Source organism: Gracilinanus agilis, chromosome 1, assembly GCF_016433145.1.
Source record: "Gracilinanus agilis isolate LMUSP501 chromosome 1, AgileGrace, whole genome shotgun sequence".
Lineage (NCBI taxonomy): Eukaryota > Metazoa > Chordata > Mammalia > Didelphimorphia > Didelphidae > Gracilinanus > Gracilinanus agilis.
In genome coordinates, this window is record NC_058130.1 from 699,981,396 (window position 1) to 699,996,637 (window position 15,242).

At 39.1% G+C, this 15,242-nt stretch overlaps 1 protein-coding gene across 1 annotated transcript in view; it reads right to left on the reverse strand.

The window, feature by feature from the left end:
- The window catches only part of LOC123231977 (maestro heat-like repeat family member 5), a 101,460-nt gene that overhangs the window by 81,839 nt on the left and 4,379 nt on the right, over positions 1 to 15,242 (reverse strand). The window contains exons 2-3 of the mRNA XM_044658304.1: positions 10,113 to 10,346; positions 2,606 to 2,754 (exon numbers count right to left, since the gene is read on the reverse strand). Of these exons, the coding sequence (XP_044514239.1) occupies positions 2,606 to 2,754; positions 10,113 to 10,346 (383 nt within the window). The remainder of the gene's footprint in view (positions 1 to 2,605; positions 2,755 to 10,112; positions 10,347 to 15,242) is intronic.

The window sequence follows — 15,242 nt, forward strand, 5'->3', positions numbered from 1 at the left end:
CTCTCTCTCTCTCTCTCTCTCTCTCTCTCTCTCTCTCTCTCTCATTCTCTCTTTCTCCTTATATCTGCCTGATGGCTTCCCTGGCTTCCTTTAAGTCTCAATTAAAATCCCATTTTCTGCAGAAGGCCTTTCCCCATCCTTCTTAATTCCAATGCCTTCTCTCCCTTAATTACTTCCTATTATATGTATTGACTTATCGTCTGTCTCATTGGCCTGGGAGGCTCCTTCAGGGTAGGACTGATATGTTTTTGTTTGTTTGTTTGTTTGTTTTTGTTTTCTTTTTTAATATCCCCAGGCTTTAGCATACTGCCTGGTACATAGTAGGTGTTTAAATGTTTAATGACTCACCAGCAAGGCCCACAGTCTGCCAGAAGCATAGCATTGAAGAAATCAAGGTCATTATAACAATAATATTTATCATTTAAATAGTGCTTTAAGGCCTACTAGGAGCATTACCTGTTTCACTGGATCCTTAAAACAACTCTGTAAAACAGATAATACAAGGATTTTTATTTCCATTTTACACATGAAAAAAGTGATGCTTAGAAAGGTTCAATGACTTGCTACGGGTCATGCAGTTAAAAAGTGTCAGAGTCAAGACTTGAACCCAGAAGGCTGCTAAAAATGGCCCTTCTTCATGAGCCAAGGAGAATGGTCTGGTTGTAAGCTTATGGAAAATATGCCAAAATGATATAATGAATGTCTTTTCTCAGTTGTGTCAGATCTGGTCAAATCTTATTTCTTCTCTCTGGGAACTCAGGACAGGAGTACAGATAATTGAAAAGGCAAGAAAGGGTGGGATCATTTAAAATACTGAATTTACATATAAATCTTAGAATCTGATTAGAACAAGAAGGAAACTTTAGAGAACATCTTGTCCAAACTCCTTCATTTTTTAGATTAGGAAACTGAGGTCCAAAGAGAGGAAAGGCCTTCTACAAAGTCACACAGCTGGCAAGGCCTAGAACCCAAGGCTCTCCTCTCCATTCCTAATTACAAAAAAGATTTAAGAGAACCAGTACAAGGAAGGCAGGCCCTAGGGTCCTTTTCCTTCCTCTTTGGCCAGCTTTGCTTAGAAATATTCACCTTCCCAAAAAAAAGGTACTTAACATGTGTTTTTATTTTTATTATTTAAAAAATTCTAACCTTTTGCTTTAAAATCAATACTGCATATTGGTTTCTAGGCAGAAGAACAGTAAGGGCTGGGCAGTTGGGGTTAAATGATTTGCCCAAGGTCAGATAGGATAGTGTCTGAGGTCAGATTTGCACTCAATACCTCCCATCTCTAGTCCTGGATCTCAATCCACTGAGCAACCTAGCTGCCTCCTTAAAATGTGTCTTTAAAATGCTGGTTGAAGAAAGCCTGGGGAATCCTGGAGTTTTAAAAAGGTTAGCTCTATGAAGCATTCTTGACATGATACCGTCCCATTAAGAAGGCAACATGCCATCCTGGGAAAAACCCTAAGCAAATATTGTTAATTTGCTAGGAAACCTTAGGAAAAGTAATTTAATCTCTCTGTGATTCAGTTCCCCTATCTATAAATCAAAGGGGATAGAGTAGGTGCCCTCTAAGGTGATTTCCAGTGAAGACAATATATAATCTAACTCCCTTGCTTTGTTAGACTAAGCTATTGACTGAATATGTGACCTTGAGCAAGTAATTTACTTTCTCTGGGCCTTCAGCTCTTAATGGATAAATGAGGACGTTGAACCAAATGAACTCTGAAGGCCTTTCCAGCTCTAATATTCTCTTCTTTCACCCGATTTTCTCCATATCAGGTGCCCCTGATGGGGGCTTGTCTGATCTAGCATTCCGCCTCAGCCTCCACTTACCAGCCTGCTAACACTTCTTCATAAAACAGTTTCATTAAGCATTCTCACGACTGCTGTATTGAGAGAGTGGACCAGTTATAGTTGGCCCCAGAGGGCAGCACTCTGAGCAACAGAAGGAAAGGGCAGAGGCAGACTGTGTTTCAGTGGAATCATCTGAATTCCATCCAATGAAACAAGGCCTTCAGGGAGCTACGATTTTATAGAAAAGCTCTCCCAACCACCGAGGATTAGCAAGGCTTTCACGTCAGCTCGTTCCTCATAACTGAAGAGTTTTAGGCAGAAGTGGGAAGACTTCTTAATTAGGGATATTCTGAACCAGACTTCTGCTTTGAGGAAGGGTTACACTAGATATTTCCAGAGCTGCTCACATTCTCTAGTATTCGGTATTCTTGGGACAGCGAGGTGGTGCGGTGGATAGAGTGCTCAAGTGGAGTCATGAAGAACTGAATGTAAATCCCATATCAGATACTCACTCCCTGTGTGCCCTAGAGAAGACATTCAACCTCCATCTAGTCTAGTTTCCTCATCTTCAAAATGGGGGTGATGATAGCACCTACATCCCACAGTTGTTTTGAGGATGAGAAAATATTTGTAAAACACTTTGCAAAGCTGAAAAAAATTTATAATGCAAACCATAGTTATTATTCTATAATGATGAAAATGTAAAGAAGAGATAGGACATAGGTCAGAAGAGTTTGGGTGGAGGAGGGAAAAGTCTGGGATTCATGAATAGGGTTGGGGGAATAGTCAAGCCAAACCATATTTACCCTACCTCCAGATATTTCTTTAGGTAATGCCGGATAGAATCCAGCACGTAGGTCCTATTATTATAGGCCATTGTCTGAATTTCAGAGACCAGTTGCGGCTCCTTGGATGACTGGACGTACAACAGGTTTTCGGAGGATGATTTGGAATCCAGTTCTGAGGCAGAAAGACAATTATAATAATAATGAAAATAGTTCATCTAATTTAAAGCTGAAAGTTACCTTTATGGATTATTTCATTCAATCCCATCACTTTACAGTATAACAAATTAAAGCCAAGAGGATAACTCGCCCAACGTTCCATAACTGATAAGTGTTGGAGCTGATATTCAAACGTTGGTCTTCTGACTCAAAATCCAATACATTTTCCCCACCACACCATTACTACCAACTCTACAATATTTATCCATTGCATCCTATTTTCAAAACCATCCACAAAATCCTACTCTAATGCCTTCTCATGATATGATGGAGTTGACCCTAGGCTCTAGAAAGCCATTTCATTAGAGCACAAATTCTAGTTTGAGTGCTGCCATGTTGGTTCTACCATGCTGGAAAAACTTTGAATAGTCCCAATAATAGATCATGACATTCTATTTTTTAAAAAACCCTTACCTTCCATCTTAGACTCAATATTATATATTGGTTCCAAGACAGAAGAGTGGTAAGGGCTAGGCAGTGGGGGATAAGTGACTTGCCCAGGGTCACAGAGCTAGGAAATGTCCAAGGCCAGATTTAAACCTAGGTTCTCCGCCCCCCCCCCCCCCCCACCCCAGTCTGGCTCTCAATGCACTTAGCCACCTAGCTGTCCTCCAAATCATTCTTCAAGGACCAACCTAGTTAATTATAGAGAGGCACATCATAGTCACCTAACAGTGAAATTTTTTGGCCAGGGTAATTCATAAAACAAAGGTCTGTTTAAAATGATTGGTGATCGTGTGCAGTTTCTTCCCATTCTATAGCAATGGTGCCAGAAAATGATTAGAATCACATTTGTTTTAGACTGTCAACAAACTTCACTTTGACTTTTGGTATCCTAAAAAGGGGAGATTTTTGTTCAGTGATGAATGGGTGACTATATTGATGAAGGAGCCAAATTCTATCAGTCTTAATACTCTTGCTATAAAAGAAACCAGAAGAATGAAAGAAATGGTAGCTAAATGGAAGGATAGTTCACAGTTACTGCTAGAAGAGGCAAATAAAGGAGTCGGTGGGATGGATTATTGAGGTTATTATACATTCAAAAGCTACAAGAAATATTACTCCCTGGGACACTTGGTAACATGGAACATATGACACTACTAATGATACATATTTGCAAAAACACCATAATGAAAATAATTGTGGCCTATGTACCAGTATCTGCGGCTTCTGTTTTTTTTATTAAAGTTTATTTCTTTAGTTAATTAAGAATATTTTTTCATAGTTACATGATTCATGTTCTTTTCCTCCTCTCCTCCCACCCTCTCGCATAGCCAATGAGCAATTCCACTGGTTTTTACATGTATCATTGATCAAGACCTATTTCCATATTATTAATATTTGCATCAGAGTGATCATTTATAGTCTTCATCCCTAGTCATATCCCCATTGAACAATGTGATCAAGCAGTTGTTTTTATTCTGTGTTTCTGCTCCTACAGTTCTTTCTCTGGATGTGGATAGGCATTCTTTCTCATAGGTCCCTCAGAGTTGTCCTGTATCGTTGTACTGTTGCTAGTAGAGAAGTCCATCATTTTCAATTGTGCCACAGTGTATCGGCCTTTGTGTATAACATTCTCCTGGTTCTGCTCCTTTCACTCTGCATCAATTCCTGGAGGTCTTTCCAGTTCACATGGAATTCCTCCAGTTTATTATTCCTTTTAGCACAATGGTATCATCAACAACAGACACCACAACTTATTCAGCCATTCCCCAATTGAAGGGCATACCCTCATTTTTCAATTTTTTTGCTACCACAAAGAGTGAGGCTATAAATATTTTTGTTCACATAGTTTTCTCTATTATCTCTTTGGAGTACAAACCCAACTGTGGTATGGCTGGATCAAAGGGCAGGCAGTCTTTGAAAGCCATTTGGGTATAGTTCCAAATTGCTTTCCAGAATGTTTGGATCAATTCACAACTCCACCAGCAATGTATTAATGTCCTAATTTTGCCACTTCCCCTCCAACATTTATTACTTTCCTTTGCTGTCATATTAGCCAATATGCTAGGTGTGAGGGGGTACCTCAGAGTTGTTTTGATTTGCATTTTTCTAATTATAAGAGATTTAGAACACTCTTTCATGTGCTTATTCTTTTTTTTTTTTAAACCCTTGTACTTCGGTGCATTGTTCTCATAGGTGGAAGAGTGGTAAGGGTGGGCAATGGGGGTCAAGTACTTGCCCAGGGTCACACAGCTGGGAAGTGGCTGAGGCCGGGTTTGAACCCAGGACCTCCCGTCTCTAGGCCCGACTCTCACTCCACTGCTACCCAGCTGCCCCTCATGTGCTTATTGATAGTTTTGATTTCTTTATCTGAAAACTGCCTATTCATGTTCCTTGCCCATTTATCAATTGGGGAATGGCTTGATTTTTTTTTTTGTACAATTGATTTAGCTCCTTACAAATTTGAGTAATTAGACCTTTGTCAGAGGTTTTTGTTATAAAGATTTTTTCCCAATTTGTTGCTTCCCTTCTAATTTTGGTTGCATTGGTTTTGTTTGTACCAAACTTTTTTGTAATCAAAATTATTCATTTTATATTTGGTAATATTCTCAATCTCTTGCTTGGTCTTAAAATCTTTCCTTTCCCATAGATCTGACAGGTATACTATTCTATGTTCTCCTAATTTACTTATAGTTTCCTTCTTTATATTTAAGTCATTCACCCATTCTGAATTTATCTTGGTATAGGGTGTGAGACATTTAAGTTTTTTGGTAATTTGATAGGTATGACACTAAAGTAAATTAATTTAGGTAAGATTGTCATTTTTATTATATTAGCTAGTTCTACCCATAAGCAATTAATGTTTTTCCAGTTATTTAGATCCAGCATCTGCTTCTTAAGATAAAAGTGTAGACAAATCTACAAAGAACTAAAAACACTCCAAATCAAATCAAATATACATAGAGACTTGGTGATTTCAATGTAAAGATGGGAAAAAGTAACTATGAGATGAGATATATGGGAAAGTACATCTCTAGAGAAGGAAAAAAAGGCCAAAGATATGTAGATTAAATAGAAGCCTCACACTTTTATCTCCTGACCATTTTCTTTAAAAAAACAAGGTGAGGGAGTACAGCTAGGTGGCTCAGTGAATTGAGAGCCTGGCCCAGAGACTAGAGGTCCTGGGTTCAAATGTGGCCTCAGACATTTCCTAGGCAAGTCTCTTAACCCCTATTGTCTAATCCTTACCTCTCTTTTGTCTTAGAACCAGTACTCAGTATTGATTCTAAGACAGAAGGTAAGGTTTTAAAAATAAATAAATAAAAATAAAAACATTTTTTTAAAGAGAGGGAGAGAGAAGGAATTAGTTAGTACAAGACACCTTAAAGAACAACTAGCACTACAAAGAATGAGTTTCTTTTTTAACAGACAGAAAAAGATTTGATATTGATGCTAGAGTTATCCCTGAATTAGCTGTTTTATTGAATTAAACCACCAATTCATCAAAGGCACAATAATAATTTTTGTTTTTAAAAAAAAAGAAAAAGAATTAGGGAAAAGAGTGGAATACAATTCAAATAACTAAAACCTGGATTTTTTAAAAAACAAGTAACTAGAAATAAAAATGGGAAATGGACAACAGAACCGATGGTAACACTGATTAAAATAATACAGAAGTTTAACTAATGTGAATTGTCACACACACAAAAAAAAAACCACATTGGCTTTATAAAATTTCTAGAAAAAATATAAGGTTATTGAAAGTAGAATTATCTTATAAAAGATAAAAAGGCTTTTAAAGACAGTATGTCAAGGTGTCAAAATAAACGAAGTCATCACGAGAGTATTCAAAGGAAGAAAAGAGAAAGAGAGCTATAAACAGTACAAAGTTGCAATAGATTTGCAAAAGCCATTTTTAAAACTGTCTTCTCCATCAAGAACTATGGAAATACTACCCTTGGCTCCTACTTTGCATCACAGTCTCAAGACACTTAAAGAAGAAGTAGAAATAGCACTAAATAAGCAGTTAAATGGTACAGTTCACAGAGTGCTGGACCTGGAATTAGGAAGATCTGAGTTCAAATCTAGTCTCAGACACTTACAAGCTGTGACTCCAAAAAAGTCCCTTAATCTCTGTCTGCCTAGATTTGTTATATTGTTCAGTCATTTTTCAGTGGTACCCAACTCTTCATAACCCTATTTGGAATTTTCTTTGAAGAGATATTAAAGTGGTTTGCTATTTTCTTCTCCAGCTCATTTTACAAATAAAGGGTCAGAGGCAAAGAAGTTTAAGTGACTTGCCCACATTCACACAGCTAATAAGTGTCTGAGGCCAGAGTTGAACTCATGAAGATGAGTCTTCTTGACTCCAGGTCCAGAGCTCTCCACCCAGCTTCCCTCCTGCCAAGGTTTCCTCACTTGTAAAATGGGGATAATAATAGCACCTACTTTCCAGGATTGTTGTGAAAATGAAATGAGATTATGCATAAAAAGTGCATTGCAAACCTTAAAGTACATTTAAATGATAGCTATTATTATTAACAGCTATTACTAAAAAGAACAAAGATAGAAAAGGCAGCCAGACTGGACTAACTATATATAGAGGAAATTTGTGTTGAGATGATTCATCTGTGAGGGAATTTAGGGACCAATATTCAAGGGATATGAATGAGGGGGAAGATGCCAAAGGAATGGAAAGTCTTGAACCTTATTAATGCTAAAAAAAAAAAGGTGACTGAGAGTACATCAATAATTAGAGACCTATATATTTTTCCTATATATATGGAAAAGGAGGAAATGAACAGGTTTTCACAAGTAGAATTCAACAATTATTTCTCTCTCACAATTAGCTTCAAGTACCTCACTGGCACAGTGGATAGAGCTCTGGACTTAGAGTCAGCAAGTCGTGAGGTCATTTCCAACCTCAGACACTTAAGTAGCTGTGTGACCCTGGGCAAGTCACTTATCCTCTGTTGCTTCAGTTTTCTCATCTGTAAAATGGAAATAGTAATAGCACCTATTTCCCAGGGTTGTTCTGAAGATCAAATGAGATAATATTTGGAAAGGGCTTTGCAAACCTTAAAGAGCTATGCAGATGCTAGCTAATATTTTTATTAGATCAAAATTTTATTTCAGTATTGATTTTCCTATTTCAATCTTTTGTTATTGTCACTTGCCTATGCTGGTGGTAGAAAGATGCAAATCAATTTGCTCATTGCCCTTAAGGATTTTACAATTAATTCAATTGAATTCAGTAAATGCCTATAGTGTGCAAAGCCCTGTGTTTAGCACTAAGGGAACATGGAGTTTAGATGAGACTTGGGCCACCTAGACTCTAGAGGAGACAAGTCTGATGTAAGTTAGGATCTGATAAAGCGAAAGGAATGACCTAGTCAAAGTGCTTTAGGAAAATTTGAGGAGGGAAGAGACTACTTTCAGCTGAGGTAATGTAGTGAGAATATCTGTGGTTTTAGAATCAGATACGAGTTCAGATCCTAGCTCTATCAAATATTTATTACCTATGACTCTACAAGAGTCCCCTAGCATCAATGAACCTCCATTTTGATGTTAAGGAAACTGGGCAAAGTGATCTCTGAAGTCCATTCCAGTTCTAGAGACTACCTCCTAAGATCCTAGTCTTCATGGAGAAGGGGACACTTGATGATGATGACAACAATGATGAGCACCTCCTGAATTTGTGTGATAATATATACTTTTTTGACTTTCATTAGATCTAAGAACCTTAACAATCTATCATTGCAGACTGTATAAATTATATAAGCATAACTGTGTAAAACAAGAGATGTCTTGTCATGCCATGTAATTTTGATGCATCTTCTTCTATGAATCCTCCATAAACAACCTGACCCAATACACTGGAAGTTTTTTCTCCAGATTCCATGATATTCCTCGATACCAGTTCAACACTTGGGCGTTTCCCAAGAGAAGATTTTTAAAGGAGAAGGAAGCATATGAAGGTGGATGAGGCAGATCATGGGAAAGGGAAAACGATACAGTCAGAAAACATTCGACTCCTTTGCTTTGTCATTGTGGAGGATGAAAGATAAAATGACTAAGGAAACAAAGATTTGAGCTTCCAAGCATATCTTTTTCTGAAGCAATGCATGCCAGTTGCTTAACAAATCAGGTTCAGTTGCCTCCCTCAGCTTTGGCATTGGACCTCAAATACAGAGGGAGACAGATTTTTGTACATTAAAACCCATATGTCTTATTGGAAAACTGACCCCATACTGATCTATCAGTTATTGTTTCCATGATCTTTAGATTGTTTATAAACACTTGGCTGGAGAAGGACGCTTCTCTTTCTGATTTCAGGGAATTGTAGCTGTCTGCTCTCCCCCCTCCCAAACTTGGAAAGTCTCTCATATTTCCTCCAATTAGAAATCAGATTAACTAATGTAGTACCCTGGTTATTTGTTTTCTTTTAAATACTTGGTCTTATTTGATTGTTTCTAATGTATAAAAATCTTTGTTTCCTCAGTCCTTTCATCTTTCACCCACCACATGATGGACTGGTTTTGCTTATGTTTGAAGTGCTTAGCTGCCTAAAATGATAAATCCTTTCTCAAAATAAATTCCCCCTTTTCTCTTATGATACCATGGGGCGATCTCTTCTCTCTGAGAATTGTATTGTGAAATGATTCCAGAAGCTTGTTGTAAAGAGCAGTGATAGTACTCATTTCATTCTCTAGGACTGCAATTTCATTGATGGTGGTATCCTCTCTAATATGAACAAGAGGTCTGTAACTTTAAACGGTCTTTGATAGTTACTGTAGTCCAAAAATTCATCCCTCTGAGACCAAACTAGTGAGGAGGTTTTCTGAACTTGGGCTGCTCCTGCATATAACCTATCACCAAGTTATAGAATCATTTGTATCTATATAGTACTTTCTGATTAACTCATAACCCTGTGGGGAAACTGATATCCAGAGAAGTAAAATGACCTTTCCCAAGGTTAGACAAGCTAGAAAGTGGCATGGTCAGGATGAGAATCCCAGTCTTTTGGCCACTAGTCTAAGGCAGGTTTATGAGAAGGGAAGTATAACTGAGAGCCAGTTGGTAATGCTTAAAGTTTATCCACTGATAATCATGGGAAATGACCAGGAAATACCACTAACCTGTGATGTGGTCTTGATTGGAAGGAATTAACAATTCTTAAGTTTCTCCCCAATTTGCCTAGATATTTAAGGTAATTATTAGAATAAAAATCTTCCAGGGAAAGAAGTTGGCAATAAAATATCATCAGTTATGAATCTGCAAGTTTGGCATTTTCAGCATTGTAATCCTTCAAATATTTGAAGAGATCAGCACACGCCCACACACAGAGACAAACACAAACACACTTCTTACCATTGTCTTCAGTTTCTGCCTCTTCCTGTTTCACCTGCTCTGATTCCAAGGAGGGAGAGAGACGATGGAACCTCCAGCGATGGAACCTCCATAGAGGACGCCAAGGTTGTGGAACTTCACCAGCTGTTGCCAACATTGTTGAAAGTTCTTTCTGTTGTCCTGCAGTCAGAGGGCTGAGGAGTGACTGGTGCAAGATTACACAAGGGACAGCAGATCCAGAAATTATGCTTCTATCTGAATGAAAAAGTTATCCATCATCTATCCTTTGTACTTTGACCCAAGTCATTTAATTATTCACAAATACAGATACAAGCTCTGATGGTGATAGAACCTTCAATTGTAAATCATCAAGAGGGATAAAGGGGAAAAAAAACAATCTTTATCTTTGGAGATTCATAGAATCATATATGTATGTATATATATACATGTATATGTAATTTAATCATAGATATTTGAATCTTTACCTTCTAAGTATCAATATTTTTCTCTTTAGAATCAATTTTGAGACAGAAGAGTGGTAAGGGATAGGCAATCGGGGCTAAGTGACTTGCCCAGGGTCACACAGCTAGGAAGTGTCTGAGAACAGATTTAAACCCTACCAACTCCAGGCCTGATGCTCTTATTCACTACTTGGCCACCCCTTATAGAATCATATTTTGAGTTAGAAATCCAATTCCCTTATTTTATAGATGAAATTGAGGGGAAAGGATTTAATCCAAGGCACACAGATATTATGTAAAGGCAAAATTCACATCTTGGTGTACTGACTCTAAGTGCAGGGGACTTCCCACTATACTCTGCTATCTCTGCTGGTTGAGACTTAACTCTTGTTCAGAGAACCCTATGGCTGAAGAGAATAGCACTATAGTTCTCCAACTTCCCCATCTGAGGCAGGAGAAAGTTATTCTTCATTCAAAGAACCCCTAACCCAGTAGGGGAGATAGGTTATGCATAAACCATGATATGGTCAAACTTCATTAATTCAGGACTATTTAAGAAAATTGGCTACAATTGTTGGGGTCTGATTTTCAAATTATTTTTAGAAAAAAGATAATTTTTTTAATTCTTAGTTTAAATGCTACTATATCCAGAACTTCTGTTGTCTCTGCCTCAGATCTCTCCCCAGTCTAGCCCATCTTTTTTTAAGCTACAAAGGTCATCTTTCCAAAGCTTATGGCTAACCCTGATGGCTATCATCCCTCATCTCATCTCCCATTTATGGCTAAAATCCTTGAGAAAGTTGTCTACAATAGGTACCTCCATTCCATCTACTCTCACTCTCCTAAACCTCTAAAGTCTTTCAACATCAAACTCATCATCCACCTGAAACAGCCCTCTCCAAAGCGACTTGTTAACTGAAAAATAATGACTTTTTCTCAATCTCTTCTTTCTTGACTTCTTTGCAGCCATAGACACTGTTGAGTACCCTTATCTCAATAAGTCAAATCAACAAGCATTTATTAACATGGAGGCAGCTAGGTGGTTCAGTGGTTAGAGAACCAGGCCTGGAGGTGGGATCAAATTTAACCCAAGATACTTTTGAACTGCAAGACCCTGTGCAAGTCTCTTAGACCCAGTTGCTTAGCCCTTAGCCCTCTCTCCGTTGGAACCAATACTTAATTGATTCTAAAACAAAAGGTAAAGGTTTAACAACAACATCAAAAAGTACTATGTCTCAGGGCACTGTGCTAAGCACTAGCACAATAAATAGGAAGAAAAAGACAGACTGCCTTCAAGAAGCTAACATGCCCATGAGGAAAGACAATATGTAAAGAGAAGCTTACAAAGAAGGAAGAGGAGGAGAAAGTATCTTTCATGAGTATGGTGGAGAAGTCCACAGAAGCGTTTAAATCTCTTTATAATCTCGCTTCTTCCTACCTTTCCCATCTTCTTATACCTGACTCCTGGGTTTATTTGCGGACCTTAAACACAGAAGTCCATCTGATGTCTCCATGTCTTTGCACTGGGACATCCTTTGTGGCACCCTTGATCTTCCTCGTCATCTCTGTTCTTAGTTTCCCTGGCTTACTTCATGATTCACTTTAAATCCTGCCTCCTGTGAGAGGTCCCACAGAAGGGTCCCTACCCTGCCTCCCAGCTGTTAATGCCTTCTTGTTTCAGATTATCTTTACCTATTCTGTATATAACTTTGTATATCTAATTATTTACCTATTGTCTTCCCCCATTAGAAAGTATGTTCCTTGAGGACAGGAATTGTGGCTGTTTGTTTGTTTGTTTGTTTTTTTGGCCTTTCTTTATGATCCTAAACATCTAGTGAAGGCCCTAAAACATAGTGATTAATAAATGCTTTAAAACAAACAAACAAACAAAAAAAAAAAAAAACCCTTACCTTTTGTGTTAGAATCAATACTAAGTGTCAGCTAGGCAATTGGGGTAAAGTGACTTACCCAGGGTCACATAGCTAGGAGATATCCGAGGCCATATTTGAACCTAGGAACTTCCGTATGCAGCCCTGGGCCTCAATGAGTGCTTTTTATTTTACTTTATTTTAAACTCTTACCTTCCTTCTTGGTGTCAATACTATGTATTGGCTCTGAGGCAGAAGAGCATTAAGGGCTAGGCAATGGGGGTCAAGTGACTTGCCCAGGGTCACACAGCTGGGAAGTGTCTGAGGCCAGATTTGAACCTAGGACCTCCTAATCTGTAGGCCTGGCTCTCAATCCACTGAGCCACGCAGCTGCCCCCAATGAATGCTTTCTAAATGGACTCATTGACTTGCCTCATTATATTGTTTGGAAGACCTTCAAATCTCAAACAGCAGGCCAACAGGGCATAAGCTGTGGAGGGGCCAGATGAGCTGAAAAGAAAGGCTTCAGATATGGAGCCAGTGACAGGCATTGTTGTCAGAAGAACAGACTAGCTAAGTGGGGAAAGGCTCAGCAGCAGAGAGTGGGCGACCAGGTAACAGGCTTTTTTTCAGCAGTGGTTCTTAAAGAAGATCTACTAAGGAGAGCAGTGATGCTCAAAGGATGTGTTGTGTGGCATACTAATGTCCTTCGAGTTTCACTGAGCATACTGCAAAACTCCTGCCAAGCCTGACCGTGTTCTCCCCTGCTGCTCCTGCCTCCAAACCCTGCCTCCAGAGACCATGTCCAGAAGAGGCTAAGCCCACTCAGCTCGGAACCACGGGGCCACGGGGCCTCATCTTCACCCCACCGACTTGCTCATCCCTCCTTTCTGCTTCTTGTTCTGAGACCCACAATCCCTTTTAGGTGCTGCCTCTCTCTGTTGGGATAGAATACAGAATATAGAATATAGAATACATAATACACAATATATAATATATAGGCTCCTTGAGAACAGGCACTATCTCCTTTTTGTATTTGTAGTCCTAGTGCTAAGTCCAATGTTTGACACGCAGAAAGTGCTTTATAAATATTTTTTCACTCATTCATACTTTCATTCATTCATACCCTAAGAATTCCTTAGTCCCTAGTCGTGACACCCCAGATGTAGTTTGCTGCCTACTCTTTCAGGCTTGGTTTTTGGAAGGTTCTGAGAGGGCCCCTGCCAGTGATTCTGGTGAAATAAAGCCTTGAGAGTGGGAGATAGTGAGGTAAGGGAAAGAGAAATGGACAAATTCCAAGACTCATGAAATGGACTTGAAAGCTTGAATGCTTGGGAACCCTTCTTTATTGCCAACTTAAACTAGCAGTAATGTAGCGACTGTTCATGGCAAAAGGCATTATGCAAAGAGTAAAAGCACTGTGAATAAAGAAGTAGAAGGCTGGTGATCTGCTAATGGGCATCTCCTTAAGGATCATCAATCACTGAATTATGTAAGGACCACAGAACAAATAAGGCCAACAGGGTGTTCCATGGAGGTCCTGTGGAGCCCGACCTAATAAGGAAACAAGATTCATTTGCTGCTAGTACATTTCTTGGTGGCATTTAAATAGGTGCTGCTAACGTGTTTTAAGGGCCATCTGTTTTAGTAAGAATGTTAAAATCCACTTCACCCCCCTACAATCTGGTTTCCACTAGTAATTTGCTCAGCAATCTATATGCCAGTGTGTAAAGAATTCTGCAGTTTCAGGCCTTCCCACCTATGAATTTGCACAAGTTTCTCATTAGTAGAATCTGAATTAGTGAGGGATGCTCAGTCTACAAGGATACAAAGAAAAATAGATAGAGCTACATGAAGGGGAGAAGAGAGTTCATTACAGCCGCACTACAATGGAAAAAAGAAGAATAAGGCCCAAGAGTTTGGGAAGGTGACTAAAGAAGTTGAGGAAGGCTTCCTGAAGGAGATGAGATGAAACACGGCTGATCCTAGAATCAGAGATCTGGCTGAGAGTCTCAGCCCTCTCACTTAGTCTGCTGTGTGAATGAGGGAGCCTGAATGCCATCTTCTATGGGAAAAAAAGGAGTAAACTATATAATCAAGAAGGATCTGAGTTCACAGTCTACCTGCGTGGCCTTGGTTGGGCAAAACACTTTCCTTGGGCTTCAGTTTCTTCATCTATATATTGACAGAATTGGACTAGATAGCTTTTGAGATTTTTTTTTTCAGTTCTAAATCTAACCCTTTGAGCCTTTCCATTTGATGGCTCCCTGATTCTGAATTCTAAACACACACCTTAACAGAGTTTAAACAAGAGGAACTCCAGTGGAGGACAAAAGAAGTGACCTCATTCCTCTCCGGGCTGCACTACACACTTCCCCCACTGGGTCCTACTTCTTCAGCCTGAAACCTCACTCCAGCTTTGAAATTCATACATGGGAACTACCTTCTGCTTCTGCCCCTGCCCCTGCAGCCTTTCCTTTTGATTGGATGGGCACATTGAAGGAAGGCACATAGGCGAGCCATATCTCATTGCTCTCCAGGTCGTACTCCACCTAAGATTTCTTTGTCAACCACCCCACACACTGCTGCCCCAATTCATGTTTCCTTCTCTATTTTTCTTCTCCCTCTTCTGTGTGGCTTCCCCCTTTAAAATATAAGCTCTTAGAGGGTAGCAACTATTTTTCTTTCTACTTGAATGTGTATTCCCAGCACTTAACACAGAGCCTGGCACATAGTTGCAGAGTAAGTACTTAATACTTGTTGACTATCTCTCTGACTGACCTCTAAGACCCTTCCAGACAGGTATGTAGTACACTGGAAAA